General features: G+C 42.5%; 3 protein-coding genes across 3 annotated transcripts; 2 read left to right on the top strand and 1 right to left on the bottom strand.

Annotated features, from left to right (window-relative positions):
* The first annotated feature begins 1,382 nt into the window (after positions 1–1,382).
* On the top strand, positions 1,383–5,248 carry dram1 (DNA-damage regulated autophagy modulator 1). The gene is made up of 7 exons (XM_058626275.1): positions 1,383–1,641; positions 2,785–2,852; positions 3,057–3,199; positions 3,305–3,482; positions 3,969–4,027; positions 4,134–4,226; positions 4,653–5,248. Exons 1-7 carry the CDS (start codon positions 1,499–1,501, stop codon positions 4,689–4,691), a joined length of 723 nt encoding a protein of 240 aa, XP_058482258.1. The 5' UTR covers positions 1,383–1,498; the 3' UTR covers positions 4,692–5,248.
* Positions 5,249–5,771: 523 nt separating this feature from the next.
* Positions 5,772–9,142, bottom strand: washc3 (WASH complex subunit 3). The gene is made up of 7 exons (XM_058626276.1): positions 8,942–9,142; positions 8,086–8,184; positions 7,938–8,003; positions 7,728–7,865; positions 6,969–7,127; positions 6,817–6,881; positions 5,772–6,361 (listed from the first exon to the last, which is right to left on the bottom strand). The coding sequence occupies exons 1-7, from the start codon at positions 8,990–8,992 to the stop codon at positions 6,262–6,264; spliced, it is 678 nt and encodes a 225-aa protein (XP_058482259.1). The 5' UTR covers positions 8,993–9,142; the 3' UTR covers positions 5,772–6,261.
* A 284-nt stretch (positions 9,143–9,426) lies between these two features.
* On the top strand, positions 9,427–14,769 carry LOC131457249 (oocyte zinc finger protein XlCOF7.1-like). The gene is made up of 9 exons (XM_058626175.1): positions 9,427–9,730; positions 10,170–10,372; positions 10,457–10,558; positions 10,691–10,786; positions 10,865–10,975; positions 11,056–11,182; positions 11,709–12,420; positions 12,705–12,763; positions 13,056–14,769. The coding sequence occupies exons 1-9, from the start codon at positions 9,625–9,627 to the stop codon at positions 14,594–14,596; spliced, it is 3,057 nt and encodes a 1,018-aa protein (XP_058482158.1). The 5' UTR covers positions 9,427–9,624; the 3' UTR covers positions 14,597–14,769.
* The last annotated feature ends 675 nt before the right edge of the window (positions 14,770–15,444 follow it).

The following is a 15,444-nucleotide window of genomic DNA, read 5'->3' as shown; positions in this document are numbered from 1 at the left end:
AACATGCACACATAAATAAGGCAAAACTCCTCAAAAGCTGCACAAGATTCACACCCATGGTGTAAAAGTGGTGTTTGACTTGGATTTTTTGCTCCTATTTTAGGATGTATGCCAAATTATATAATTCATTCATTCATTTTTTCTATTCAAGCCCATCAATATGTCACATGTTCCTCAGTAAACGAAATCAAAGTAGAGTAAAACAGTCATTCCTGATCATACTGCTTGGACTGTGGGTAAAGATAAAGCTGAGGTGGATGTTTAGCTCCCTCTAGTGGACAAACATTGGTGGTGACCTCATGTGAACCGGAGACACGCGTTCACTCAAATATTTGAACCAATCATAACAAGGAAGTAACAACTTAAAATAACTTGAATTTGAAGCATGAGTACTTTTAGTTAAAAGTAAACATGAATAATTCAACCATAAAAGAAACTTTCTACTAAATGTCTAAATCTACAGTTTTATCAACATTTTCTCCTCAGCTGTTTTTTTGAATTGAGAGTGACATCATTTTAAAACTGGTGTTTCCCTCTTCTAAAAGTTACACACTGGAGCTTTAATATGATGATTATGGGCTGCCAAATGTAGAATTTGCAGTTTTAACATTTAGATCAAACACATTGTATTTTAATATTTAAAGAATGTAGCCTTTAGCTCGAGGCTAAGCATTTGCATTTAGTGTTTGGCTCTTACATAGAGACATAATATACATGTCTCGATTGGACAGGACAACAAACATACAGGACAACAAACATACAGGAGAACATTCATACAGAAGAACATACATACAGAAGAACATTCATACAGAAGAACATACATACAGAAGAACATTCATACAGAAGAACATTCATACAGAAGAACATACATACAGGAGAACAAACATACAGGAGAACATTCATACAGAAGAACATACATACAGAAGAACATTCATACAGAAGAACATACATACAGGAGAACAAACATACAGGAGAACATTCATACAGAAGAACATACATACAGGAGAACATACATACAGAAGAACATTCATACAGAAGAACATACATACAGGAGAACATTCATACAGAAGAACATACATACAGAAGAACATACATACAGGAGAACATTCATACAGAAGAACATTCATATTGGAGAACATACATACAGAAGAACATTCATACAGAAGAACATTCATACAGAAGAACATTCATACAGAAGAACATTCATACAGGAGAACATACATACAGGAACATTAACATTATCTTGAAATTTCGTTCTTTTAAGTCAAAGTCGAGTTTTGATGAACCACCTATGGTGTGTGACGTCACCACCGTCACAGCCCTCGGGGACGTGTTTTAGGGAAGAGGTTTTATTTCACTTTATCGTCAGCGGCAGACTTCGTTCTCCCACACACACACACACACACACACACAGAGAGAGAGAGACAGTACCATGTGACTGTCGGTAACACACACACACACACACACTCACACACACACACACACACACATAGTTTTCATGTCTGTAAAGATGCAGTGGTTTAAACAGGGTCTGTGTTTGCTGCCCGTGTTTCTCGTCATCTGCTCCTCCAGCACTTTCATCATCTCATACGTGGTCGCTGTTTTCAGACATGATGTCGATGTCATCTTTCCATACATAAGGTAACTTACACACACACACACACACGCACACGCGCGCACACACACGGTTCATCTCCACGCAAAGTGTGAAAAGAGATAAAAGTTTTTGCGTAAAGTCGAAGTTTACTTTCGTTTTCTGGTAAATCCGCGCACAAACTCCAGCTGTTACCGTAGAAGACTTCCTTTCACTTCTCCACGCTCACAATAACTCGTGTTGTTACAAATGTCACACAAATGTCATTGTGCATTTGAAAGAAGTCAAATAAAAAGTCAAAATGATGAGTTTATAGGAGATAACAGAGTCAATCACTGTTATGAGATAAAAAAAAAAGGTGAAATTATGAGATTAAAAAGTCGTTATTATGAGATCAAAAATCATTGTAATGAGATAAACTGTCAAATTATGATGAGATAGTAAATCACTATTATGAGATTAAAAATTCATAATTATGATAGAAAGTCAAACTTATTAAGATAATGTCTGTGATGATGTCTCATGTTTGTGTGATGATGTCTCATGTGTGTGATGATTTCTCATGTGTGTGTGATGATGTCTCGTGTGTGTGATGATGATCGTGTGTGTGATGATGATCGTGTGTGATGATTTCTCATGTTAGTGATGATTTCTCATGTGTGTGATGATGTCTCATGTGTGTGATGATGTCTCATGTGTGTGATGATGTCTGGTGTGTGATGATGTCTCATGTGTGTGATGATGTCTCATGTGTGTGATGATGTCTCATGTTTGTGTGATGATTTCTCATGTGTGTGTGATGATGTCTCATGTTAGTGATGATGTCTCATGTGTGTGATGATGTCTCATGTGTGTGATGATGTCTCATGTGTGTGTGATGATGTCTCATGTGTGTGATGATGTCTCGTGTGTGTGATGATTTCTCATGTGTGTGTGATGATTTCTCATGTGTGTGATGATGATTTCTCATGTGTGTGATGATGTCTCGTGTGTGATGATTTCTCATGTGTGTGATGATTTCTCATGTGTGTGATGATGTCTCGTGTGTGATGATTTCTCATGTGTGTGTGATGATGTCTCATGTGTGTGATGATGTCTCGTGTGTGTGATGATTTCTCGTGTGTGTGATGATTTCTCATGTGTGTGTGATGATTTCTCGTGTGTGTGTGTGTGTTGCTGTGTTTTGTCAGTGACACTGCAGCGCAGCCTCCTGAGAGCTGCATCTTTGGTCTGATGACGTTCATCTCTGCCTGTGCAGGTACATTTTCACTTCACCCGCGTCACAGTGAACTCCCCATTACTGTAAAACTACTGCCATTATGCAACTGCAGGTTTTCCACAGGGAGGAACCAAACTTTCCAGAGAAGACGCTCATGCTTCCCCTTTTCTTGAAGAAAATGAAAGCAGAAATTACAGCTGGGAATGAAGAGTTGATGCTGATTTTATGTGTTGTTTTGTGCAGGAATCGCCACCATCTATGTGAGATATAAGTTTGTGGAGCGGCTGAGTGAGGACACACTGGTGGCGTCTCCATGTCTTAATAAAATGGCTCTGGTTTTAGGGATGCTCTCCTGCCTGGGCATGTGCATTGTTGCAACTTTCCAGGTTTGTCCTGACACGTCGTCGCCGCCGCCACCGCCGCGGTCGTGCTCACTGATGATAATCACATGGTTATAATGTTTCTTCTTCTTTTCTTTTCTTTAAATGCAGGAAACGGCGGTGGTGGAAGTTCATGACGTGGGAGCTCTGCTCTTCTTTGTCTCTGGTGTTTTATACACAATCGTCCAGGTTGTCCTCTCCTATCACATTTATCCGTTTGGATCCTCGTCGTGTGTGTACCGTGCACGTGTGGTCATCGCCGTCCTCGCTGCTTTGGCTCTTTTCCCCAGTATCCTTTCACTCAACACTCTGTGGTTCTCTCGTCTTCTTTCTGTCGTCTTTAAAGGTTCAGCAGCAGGAAATACTATCGGTATACTATTGATCAATAATTACATCGTAACCATTCACTTTAAAGCAGAGCCGGCTCTTGGCATTGGTCCCATAGGGCGCCATCTACTGGAGGAGACGCCAGATGACCACAAAGAAAAAATATGCATGTATGAATAAAAATCCATACAGTGCTGCCTTACTTCACTTTCCAAATACCTAATAATATAATAATAGTTAAAAGCGTATGGAAGAACTAACATGTTATAATTGAACCATTAGTCTTCACAAAAGTTACATTAACGCACCTTAGAGACCAAAATGTGTTCATAAAAATTCTTTTTATTATCAGTCCTTTCCATTCATATGAAATATTAACACAATAAATGAGGGTAAACCTGTGTGACATGAGTCATGTTGTTTTTCTCTCCTTAAGTTAATGATTCAGCTGTGATTTGTGCGTTCTTTGTGAAACCGACGACGCTGCATCGACACACAGACGACAAGGTGAGCTCTCTTATTTCTTAAAAAACTTGACATCGTTTGGTAACAGTTAAATGAATGAGGTTCCAGGTCATGGTGAGTCTGAGGATGTGCTTCATGTTTTTCTCAGGATTATCCTTTCCATCTGGCCAGTGCCGCGTTTGAGTGGGTCGTCGCCTTCAGCTTCGTCTTCTTCTTCCTCACGTACATCGACGATTTCAAAGTGAGCATCGGCCCAGTAAACTAAAATAATACTTCATATAATGTATAATATCAGTGGTGTTTGTTGTTGTTGTCTTTGAAACAGGGGAAGCTCATTTCAGGCTCAGTTATTTTTTGACTCCCAGAGAAGCTGAGCTTCTGTGGAAGCTCGTGGTTCTGTGTCGTCACACAGAGAACAGCTGAAGCTTTAAGTGCTTTTAAAGTTACGAAAATCACGTAAGACGATCCATCTTCTGCGATAAAGTGGTCGTTCTTATTACGTTCTTATGACGTTCTCGTGAGTATTGAGATGTAAACACAGCACAGAACGTATTGGACTGATGAGTTTCCCTCGTTCTCAGAACAATCGCCACTGATACAGTTTTACTTTCATTGAAATGGTTTCTAATAATCTCTTGTTATAATAATCTGTTTTTATTCTCCACAGCTTTTCACTTTACACGTAAGAACGGAGCTTGAGGGATAACGAGGAGCATTTGTGGAGGTGCTGCTGATGACGAGGTTCTTCTTTTGCCGTGTGTCATGAGTTTCACTGCATTTTGAGACTCATCGTTCCCACTGCGTTCCCTCGATGATCACTTTCGCAACCTTTGCACTCTTGACTCTGGGCCACAGCAGCGTGACACTGTGGACTCGTGGCAAACTTATGACACGTTGTGCTTCTGGTTTCTCTTTCCTGTTTCCTGCTGGTCAGAGCTGATGTGAAAATGTTAAATTATAAACCACTGAAACTGTACATAGGTGCTCGTTTTATACCCAGCGGGGAATTGTTATGCAGATGCTGCCAATTCCTTAACACAAGTATTTTATTTTTATAAATGTATTTTTTTGTACCTGTTTTATTTCTTTGCATTAACGTACTGTGGTGACGACACTTTAAGGAGGAAAAGCTCCTTAAATTCACATTTTTATTCTGCTGTGGTGCAGGTTACTCTGTAATTCCTGTTAAACACACGAGGCTGGAATCACTGCCTCAGATACATAATATCCATATATATATATATATATATATATATATATAAACCTAAACCTTATAGAGACATTACAAAGGGCTACAGAGTACGAGAAATACTACATAAATCTAGACTTCATCTTACTGTCAAATACGTTCATACTTCTTTATCATGACCTTGTCTGAGAAACAAATAAGAGTTTTATAGATTTATATTATAATAAGGACAGTATACATTTATTTTGTTTATAATCAGACTATGATTGGTGCTAAAAGTGCCTCCATCAGTGGGATTAACATATACTGTAATCGTTACATTACAAATAAATGACTGTACTTTTCTACTTAGCTTTTTTTTTACTGTGCTGCTGAACTGATTCATATCAACGTTACAATCAATGAACTTTAACAATGCACTTTTTTTTAAGTCTGTACGAGTTTTTATTACAGGAAAATAAAAATCACACTTTCTATTCTTGCTTTGTAAACAGTGTTTTCCACACACACACACACACACACACACACACACACACACACACTATGTGAATAAAGTCATAAATCTAACTATGAAAATATCAGATATGGAGACACACAAGAAATATGAAAGGTTTAATTGACTTATTTGAACATAAAGACGTGATGTGGCTTTTTCAGAATCATTCAAGTGCAAACAAACTGAAAAAAAACTGCTTCTTTTCTCCTGAAGTATTTTATTGTTTTACTGTTGTGATCTGTAAATCACTGCAGCTGATCTACAGTAATTATACTTCACTTTTATAAGTGCACCATCACCTGATTATATTGTGTTCTACAGAAGCCCACGAGGGACCAATTCAATGTCTTTTTGAGTTCTGCTGTTGCAGATGAAAACAACATGAAAGTCTGTGATTGTAGCATAAACGACCACAGATGAACTACGAGAATAAAAGCAGCTACTGCCACATTCTGAGGATTACTCCTTCTTTTTGAAAAGAACAATCAAAAACAAGGAGGTCTGACGGATCAGTGGCAGATCCTTGACAGGATACACTTCCAGGTGTCTTCACCTCGTTCACACGAGGGCGAGGGCGACACAGGAGAGACGTCAGTCGCTGAAAGACGACTCGCTGTCAGAGCTGGTGGCGGCGACATCTTGATCCTCCGCGCTCCTCGTTCCTCCATCGGGAACTGGGGCGTCGGGGGTTCTGTGATCGGCCGCGACGGGAGCGTTAGTTAGTGAATGAAACCTCACAGCAAAGACAACTCGGAACAAAGTACAACATTTACATCGTGTCTGCTCCTTCTTGCTGATTTGGGTGAATTGAAACTTTAAAACTGAGAGAGACAGAGAGACAGACAGAGAGAGACAGAGAGAGAGAGACAGAGAGAGACAGAAAGAAAGAGAGAGAGAGACAGACTCTTGCAGCTGGTTGTACAACACAAAAGTTTGATTGATTGAGATGAGAAAAGTCTGGAGTCTTGTGAGTGGTTTAAAGTTTCAACCCCGTCTCTACGACACTGTGACGCTCTGAAGTGGACTGGGTTGAAATCCTTTTTTTTTTTTACTTTCCCACATTCGTGTGTGTGTGGAAATTATTTGCAGTTTTTTGCAAAACAATGCAGAGCAAGCACTCTAATTATCAATATGAGTAAAACTCACTCAAGCAAGTTGGGATCCAAAGCCTCCAAGACCATTTTGTTCCTAATGGCCATCACTGGAACCCCCTGTGACGCAGTTAAACATTCATTCATTCATTCATTTCTCTTACATTAACACAGAAATACACAGCTGAGTTTTTGTGATTCACTCACCACTTGAACCATCTTCAGATATCGGGCGTAACGTGGGTCTTTGGCCACAGTCATGACGTTCTCTGCAGCTGCTTCTGTTTTGTGTGCCGGTGCTGGTTCTGCTGCTGGTTCTGCTGCTGCTTCTGCTGCTGCTTCTGCTGCTGGTTCTGCTGCTGCTGTCTGAGTGGAAGTGGTTTAGATGTAACCAGTGTTACAGTCTGTTTTCCTCCGTGCAGTAAAAGAACCCACATTGTCTGTATTTAAGAAGCTTTTTTTCTTTAGGAGAAAATCGGATTTTCACTCACTCATTCACACACATTCACTCACTCACTCACTCACACATGCAGCACATGTGTGCGATGCTATTTCTACCCCACATCTTTCATTTGCATTCACACACTTCACAGAGCCGGGAAACAAACACTTGACCTTCCAGTTGAAAGGCAACGTGACCTACCACTCACCCATAGTCACCACATCATGAAAAATGAACAAAGAATCTTGACTTACGGACTTTTTTCAAACCACAAAGCTGTTACGACACATTTCAAGGAAACACACACACACACACACACACACACACAGAGAGTTGTCACTACTTGTTACACAGAGTCATGTTAGTATTTAATGTCCAGTAACTGATCGAATATTCACGTTTACAGAAGTTCTTTAAAATTTCTGAAGAACCAGAATGTTGTGGATTCAAAGGCCAGATCTAAGATCTAAACTGTGCTCAGAGAAACTTTCTGTGTTTCTTTGTTGAAGTGATTGTCTTTGTACCTGTGGGGACTGTAGCGCCCCCGCTGGTGGAGCAGCCCGTGGGGTGTGGTCAGCAGTGGTGGCTCCATTAACCCGTGCACTTTGTTGCTGATGAATTCCATCTATTGTGACGTCTTCTAGTCCAGGAATAGACGACAGCTGTTCAGAGCACAACGATGTCACAAGCGGAGCATAAACTGCAGGAGTGATGGCGGAGGCTCGAGAACTCACCTTGGCTTCCAAAATGCACAGAGTGGTTTCAATCTGCTGTATGCGAAGAGACACGTTTGAGAGTTTCTGTGGGAAAAAAGACGACAGGCTCAGTGTGACCTGAACAAGAAAGCCACACAACACAGATGTGAACGGAAAGAACACAAACCTCTTCACAAACGGTGGAGAAACGGTTTAAGAAGCGAACTGTGTGCACAACAAACTGATTAATGTAGGCCACGACTCGTCTCTGCTGGATGGCAGGAACCTGGAAGAGCAGCACAGAGCATGGTGGGAACAATTCACTACAATTTAGCAATCAAGTCTTACTGGAAACAAACATGTGGATCTGCATCTGGTATCTTAGCATATTTATTCAAATCATTTTCAGTCCAAACTGAATTAAGACTCATATCTGTAGGAATTCAATGCACTGATAATGTAGCCGCTATTAAACAGTTCAACATAAGTGACTTTTTTAATAAAAAGAGTCACAGAGGAAAGTGATTGTCCCTTATTTCTACACATCTGGATGTTAAACTTTATATGAAAGCTTATATATATATATAAGCTTATATACATGAAGAGACACGACCTCTGAACATGGAGCAGCAGCCAAACTACATCATTACAAACACCATCTTTATTAGACTAACTTACTAATGTTATTCACACTCTCCAAAAATGATTTAGTAAAAGCTGTTGCATACATGTCGTTTATAATTTCTGTGAAAATGTTTAATCTGGTGTGTTTTCAGTGACTGAGATGCTGCAGGAATCAGGCATAAACCAGATCCCGACTTGAAAATGACACATTTAATAGGAAAACCTTGAAGGGCGACATCACTGTCATGTCGACAGCTCAATGTTTGTCAGGGTTCAAATGTGCTAACTATCGTGACATTATCGGCTGCTTGTATTGAATCCAAATAGTCTAATATTATCAAGTAAACAGCTTTGTAGCTCCGTGTTGACCCGTTTTCCTCATTTCTTCGAGCACTGATATTAGCTAACACAAAACAAACCTTGGTAAGATCAACTCCAGACCCCACTAATGGCAGCCCGTCTTCGTCCATGATGGATTTCAAACTTCCTGTTGATAAAATGATAGTCTTTGTTTAACCAGAGGACGTTTTTAGTGGATTTAAAACAACAAAAAAGAACCTAAACTTCACAAAAACAGACGTTTGCTCTATGAAACGTTTCACGTGACACTGGGACGTGTGATCGCGTCATGACGTCACATGCGGCAAGTTCCGCGAGAATAAAAACTGACGGGAATTGGTTAAAATGATTGTTTCCGTCACATTACATCGTTTAAAGCCACGTTTTATATTCATACAAATACGCTGTTGAAAGTCTGTCCTCAATTTTGTGATTTTGTTCATGTTCGTGTGTTGTTTCATCTTACTTTGGAATATTAATACAAATGTGGTCAGTAGTTTACCTTTTAATTTGAAGTCTGGGGAAAAAACAACAACATCCGGCGGTGTGTCTGGTGGCTTAAATACTTTGCGTTAACACTTTTTTAAGTTCTCGTGTAAATCTAGCCAACAATTATGTTATATGTGAATGTTTAAAAAGTCAGGAAAAAGCCACAGCATGTGCTAAACAACCCATAGCGCCCGTCTGTTGTCATACTTTTATTTTGAAAATAGGAAACGCAGGGTGAGACTTCAGGAAACGGGTGCTTGCGTGCTAATAGCGCATGTTAGCCACGAAATTAAACAACATAAGATTACGCCTGTTGTTCTTGCGTCACGAGATTTATCTCACACCGATGGAGGATCTTGAGTCTAGAGAGAAAACCAACGGTAGATAAATGAATGTTCGCCTCCGCTGCTTTTGAAAGCACGTTGAGTTTGTGTTAGCCGGGTCCGTCTATTTAAAGTAGTCGTGCATAAACCGTGTGTGTGTGTGTGTGTGTCATCTTTGTTGATAATCCACGTTGTAAACGTGCTTATATTTTGATTATTCTCGACCCAAAGCACAGCAGCAGATACTGAACCAGGGAGAAAATAATATAAACACTGGTTTATGCGTCGACTTGTGTGTCATTTAGCAAATTCTCTCCCCCTTTTAGATTTTTGCTCTGTGAAGAAAAACTATTTTGAATGTATTATTATTATTTTTATTATTTTTATTTTAATGCTTTAAATTGCATTAGTGTTGTACTTCAAGTTGTGTGTCTGAGTCAAAGGCTCAGTGCTGCCCTCTAAAGTCCACGTTCAACATCACACGTTCCTGTTTCAGAGCCAGGCCTCCCTCTTGCCTCTCTTCGCCTCTTGGTGCCCCCACTGCAGCTCCTGTCTGCCGCCATGTGGCAGCTGGCGAAGCAGAAGGACGTGACGAGTTATGAGAAGCTGCAGGAGTTTGTGTTCATGGTGACGGAGGCAGTTCCCGGACTCATCAACCACAGACAGAGAGCCCAGCTCGTTCTGGGTCTGAGAGCAAGGGTACGGCACAACCTGCTCATATGGTGATGTGGTGATGTGGTGATTCTTGTCTTATAAACACACTGACATTTGTTCATGTCACAGCTGGTTCTGGAGCTTTGCAAAGGATCAGCACGAGGTTCTGTAGACTCTCAACTGATCCAGAGCTACTTGGACCGACTCCCAATAACCTCTGCAAACACAGACGTGAGTACTTTACAGGTGCAGTATGTATGCCAGTATAAATGTATCATCACTTCAACATGCCTGTTAACAAAGACAGAGGAGCCATTTATTACAAACCTGTTTTGATGAAACAACAAAGTCCATCTGTTGCAGTGCAGGGATGCAGAGGTGAAAACCACAGAGTACACTTTCATAGCACTTGTTCGGAGCCTCCTCAAAGATCCTGTGGAGAGAGCATACTTCTTCCAGGTCAGACACATTTCAACAGTTCATCTCTGGGCTTAACTAAGCACACTGTGCTCACAGTAACCTCCTCACCTCTCGTAGGAGATTTTCCCAGTGGAATATGGGCCTCAGTATGACGCAGCTCTACATGTCTTATTGTGGGAGTTGCTCTCAAAGCTGGAAAAGCTGTTGCCGATACCGGACCTTAAACAGGTACCAGTCCGTCTGAGTGTTTGATGTTTGTTTGACCTCTGCAAAGTGTTTACTGAAGAGCAGCTGTGCTGTGGTTCCAGACGGCAGCGTGGCTCGGTTCTGCTCCCTCTGTCTTAGAGGAATGTGTTCAGACTTCAGACTTCACACCTCAGGAGCTGGACTCCACCTTCCAACACTACAAGAGCTCCGGACTGTTGAAAGTGCTGCGTAAGTCCAACAGTGAGATCAACAGTGAGATCAACCGTTCAATCACTGCAAATGAACCAGGAACAGATTTTTCAAAGGCAATAATATTGATAATAATGATAATAATAATAATAACAACATGATTTTTGTGAACATATGTAATCCTCAGTGTTTCATGTAAATGACTATTATTTTATTTCTCTTTAACGCACTTTAGATTGCTTTATGTCTGGATGACGCTATATTAAAATAAATCTTTACACTTTGCAGTCACATGATATCATGACAAAGACTTTCCATGGAATCACCCGACATATTTACTTGTGGAATATAGAGAATCAAGTTATATTTTGCATTGATTCTTATCAAGAGAGATGATCCAGCCTCATATGCTTGTCAATGAAAAAAGAAAAAGAGTGATTGTAACGTGGCAGCAGAGCTTTCAAATGGAATAAGAAGTTAGAATGAATGTTTCCAGGCCTGAGGTGAAGTGTCTGGTTTGCCTCCACTGAATATACAGTAACTACCCACATGTTTCTTTTTGCAGATGGACCTTCATCCACCATCGGCAGCTGCATCATGTCGGCTTTATCCATCCCTCCCTCACAGAAGACAAACGTCTCCATCGGATTGGAGTCGATCCATAACTACGCTAACGTGACTTTAGCTGAAGTGGAGCGGTACAGCGTTGTGACCGTCTACACCGAGGTGGAGGACGCCGCAGCGTCTGACGTGGACGCAGCAGCGATGGAGTCGGCTGAGCTCCAGGTTCACACAGATTTCTACGAGGAGGAGATCGTGGCTGTGAGTGCGGATCCTGTCGGCGATGACGAGGGTGTGAGCTCCAGAGCGGAGGACACGAGTGAAACTGTGGATGTTGAAAAAGCACTGGAGACTCTGACAAAGACTTTTGCTCTCAGGAAGGAGAGCCTCGGTCAAGATGTGCTGACAGGAAAGAGCAGTGACCAGTTTGCTTCTGTAGACGCTGCAGATGATGGAAAAACTCATGACAACACAGAAGCCATTGAAGGAATGAAGGAGAATCTGGAGGCTGGAGACACAGAGAGCTGCATCATCTCCTCTGCCACAGAAGTGAAGGATCACCATGAACCCTCCACTGATGTCAACAGTGAACCTCTGTGGACGAGTCCGGCTAACGTCCGCAGATCCTCTCGTCTCCACACGAAGACGCCGTCGAGTTGTCGGGGGATACGCGCGTTCAAGACGCTGGCAGAGGAAATCGCACCGGAACCAACAATGTACGCAAATCAGGATTTTACTCTCGTGATTCTTTGATTCTGACCTGTTTATCTTTAATTACGTGACCAAAAGAATCACATTAGAAGATAAATGTGTCACATTAACAAAGTCTACTTTAAAGAGAGCAGATACTTGCAAAATGGCTCTTGTTTAATTGATAAAGAATCATCACTTGTGTATTTATTTGATTGACAGAGCTGTTGTCTTTGTCAGTGCAACATCATTTCCATCATGAAGCCTTTAAATGAGAAATATTGATGATTATTCTTTTGTTTTTCACCAGGAGCAAAGCGTTCTTATCCGTCGCCTCCTCTGTGATCGCGATCAAAGGACGGGACAAAGGTGAGACTTTTGACGTGAAGATGAAAAACCACCTCTTCACTCATTATAGATGTTAGAAAAAGGACAAATGTCTGAAAACTGCAGCGCAGCCACAGTTAGTGTTTATTTAAACACGAGTTAGAGCTGACTCCTGCTGTGAGGCTGCAGTACCACTGACAGAGAGCGGGGGGGCGACAGAGAGCAGAACTAACCCTGATTATTCTGTTTATTAAACAGTAAGTTTGTGTGTTTTCAGCTCAGGTCAAACACTTGATGACTTTAAAGCCGTGTCATTGTTTCCTTGTGTTTGCAGGTGACTCAGATGAAATGACCTCCTTCATCTTCACCTGTTCTCAGTGTCTCTTCCACAGCGCTGATGAAAGCAGTCCTCCTCACTTCCACATGCAGAGCGTCCCCACAGAGGAGTACAGGACTCTCTCACAAGCTGGATTTACTCCATGTCCTCGCAGCACTGATGAAATATTCACGTCCATTAAACTTTTCCCAAAAGCAAACGCAGAGCAGAGTAAAGTGCAGTCGTGTGACGACAGCAGCAGCAGCAGCAGCAACAGCAGCAGCAGAGTGAACGGCGGTCAGTCACGCGAGAGCAGACGGAAGGCTCTCACGTGCGAGACGTGCAGTAAGACATTCACCCGCACGTCAGACGTCCGCAGACACCAGCTCACGCACACGGGAGAGAGACCGTTCCATTGTTCCAGGTGTGAGCGAACGTTCCAGCACTCGTGGGACCTGACCAAGCACGAGGGCAAAGATCACGGCGTGGCCATTTCCTTCTCCTGCCCGCTGTGCCGGAGCGCCTTCGCCAACCTCCGCGCGTTGACCGTGCACCACAAGAAGACTCACTCTGACCAGAGCCAGCTGCCTCACATCTGCTCCATCTGCAGCCAGAGCTTTGCCACTTCCTCTGAGCTGCTGGAGCACAGGAAGTCCCACGTGAGCAACAAGCGCTACATCTGCCAGCAGTGCGGCGAGGGCTTCGACTCCCTGCTCTCGCGCTCACAGCACCGGCAGACGCACCAGGTCAAGCATCAGTTCAAGTGTCCACATTGTGACAAGACTTTCACGCGAAGGTCTGACGTGAAGAGACATCTGTCCACTCACACCGGGGAGTGTCCTTACCAGTGCGACCAGTGCAGCAAACGCTTCTCCCTCCACTTCATGCTCATGAAACACCTCCGCGTCCACAGCGGTGAGCGGCCGTTCCAGTGCTCCCACTGTCCAAAGAGGTTCACGCTGGTGTCGGTGCTGGCCAGACACGAGCGCATGCACACGGGCGACAAACCGTTCCTCTGCTCCCAGTGTGGCAAAGGTTTTCTGTCTCGAGGGGAACTCTCCAAACACCACCGCTCACACGTGGACGACAGACCTTTCTCCTGCCCTCAGTGCGACAAACGCTTCAAGAGCAAGAAAACGCAGCAGGAGCACATCGTGTCGCACAGCGGCGCTCGCCCGTACCCCTGCACCTACTGCGGCAAAGGCTTCACCAAGCCGTACGCGCTGACCAGACACAACCTCATTCACACAGGAGAGCGGCCGTTCCCCTGCGGACACTGCGAGAAGTCCTTCCTCACGCTCAGCGAGGCCCAGCTGCACCAGAGGATCCACACAGGCGAGCGGCCGTATCCCTGCGCCGTCTGTCGACTGAGATTCAAGAGCTCGTCAGAGCTGGCGCGACACCGACGCAGCCACGCGGCGCCAAAGACGCCAAAGACGCCCAAGCCGCGCTGCGAGCGCTGCATGAAGACATTTACGTCCAACGCCAAGCTGAAGAAACACATGGAGACGCACAGAGAGGAGGACAGAGCAGTTCAGTCTGTGCAAGCAGATCTATGAACAAATCACACTGACGCTGAATTTTTAGTTAGTACATTTCTGTACATCTGGAACTGTGAGAAACGGATTTTTAAAGATTTCTAAGACATGATTAGGACAGAATGTGGTTTGTGGTCAGCTTTACGATCTGAGTTCTACTTTGAAATGGAGAAATAAATTCATATGCAACCATGTATGAACGTGTGTGTGTGTGTTTGCATTCAGGTTTAAATCCAAACATGGATCTGAACTGAATTCAATAACTAAGCAAACATCTTCACTGTCATGATTTAAAAACAAGAAAATCATTGAAAACCACAAGACGAGAGCAAAACGCGTGAAATTATAAAGATGAAACTGGTGATTCAGTCAATTTAAGGATAAAATCTGTGATTTAGAGCTCATGTGACTTTAAGCTTAATGGTTTAATGGCTGTACCTGTTAAAGATTACAGTAAATGTGAAGTGGGGGAAAAGTTTCAGCGATAAAAGAGAAACCTGTGTCTTAATAATTATTCTCATGCTACTTCAGTCGAGCACGATTACATTTCCTGACAAAGAAACAGTTTTACTGCTCAAAGTTTCTTCTTTTATGTCCACACTGTGTGTGTGTGTGTGTGTGTGTGTGTGTATTAAACTTAACAGCTCTGTGAGCAAAGATTAACCATGAGAATCACATAATGTCATTTGCTGTGCAGACACCAGCTGTCTGCAGTAAACTCCACCGTCTTCTCACGATCATATTAATAATATAAGATGCTTTCATCTCCCTGTCTAATTGTTTTATATTGAACTGTTCTCTGCATCTATAATGTGAGAGGAGTTTTTACGCCCGTCTGTCTGATCGTCCCTCTCTCTGCCATCGTATCA

This window comes from Solea solea, chromosome 3, assembly GCF_958295425.1.
Source record: "Solea solea chromosome 3, fSolSol10.1, whole genome shotgun sequence".
Classification (NCBI taxonomy): Eukaryota; Metazoa; Chordata; class Actinopteri; order Pleuronectiformes; family Soleidae; genus Solea; species Solea solea.
Note: the sequence above shows the minus strand (reverse complement) of the source record. Positions and strands in the feature narration are given on the sequence as shown.

Bases quoted from the DNA above. Each gene is read 5' to 3' on its own strand.
- dram1 (XM_058626275.1), top strand. From the start codon at position 1,499: ATGTCTGTAAAGATGCAGTGGTTTAAACAGGGTCTGTGTTTGCTGCCC. The intron at 2,853-3,056 runs GTACATTTTCAC...TGTTTTGTGCAG, and splicing joins GTTCATCTCTGCCTGTGCAG to GAATCGCCACCATCTATGTG. The intron at 3,483-3,968 runs GTATCCTTTCAC...TTAATGATTCAG, and splicing joins TGCTTTGGCTCTTTTCCCCA to CTGTGATTTGTGCGTTCTTT.
- washc3 (XM_058626276.1), bottom strand. From the start codon at position 8,992: ATGGACGAAGACGGGCTGCCATTAGTGGGGTCTGGAGTTGATCTTACC. The intron at 8,004-8,085 runs GTTTGTGTTCTT...TTTTTCCCACAG, and splicing joins TCTCCACCGTTTGTGAAGAG to AAACTCTCAAACGTGTCTCT. The intron at 6,882-6,968 runs GTGAGTGAATCA...ACTGCGTCACAG, and splicing joins ATCTGAAGATGGTTCAAGTG to GGGGTTCCAGTGATGGCCAT.
- LOC131457249 (XM_058626175.1), top strand. From the start codon at position 9,625: ATGTTAGCCACGAAATTAAACAACATAAGATTACGCCTGTTGTTCTTG. The intron at 9,731-10,169 runs GTAGATAAATGA...TTCCTGTTTCAG, and splicing joins GTCTAGAGAGAAAACCAACG to AGCCAGGCCTCCCTCTTGCC. The intron at 10,976-11,055 runs GTACCAGTCCGT...CTGTGGTTCCAG, and splicing joins CGATACCGGACCTTAAACAG to ACGGCAGCGTGGCTCGGTTC.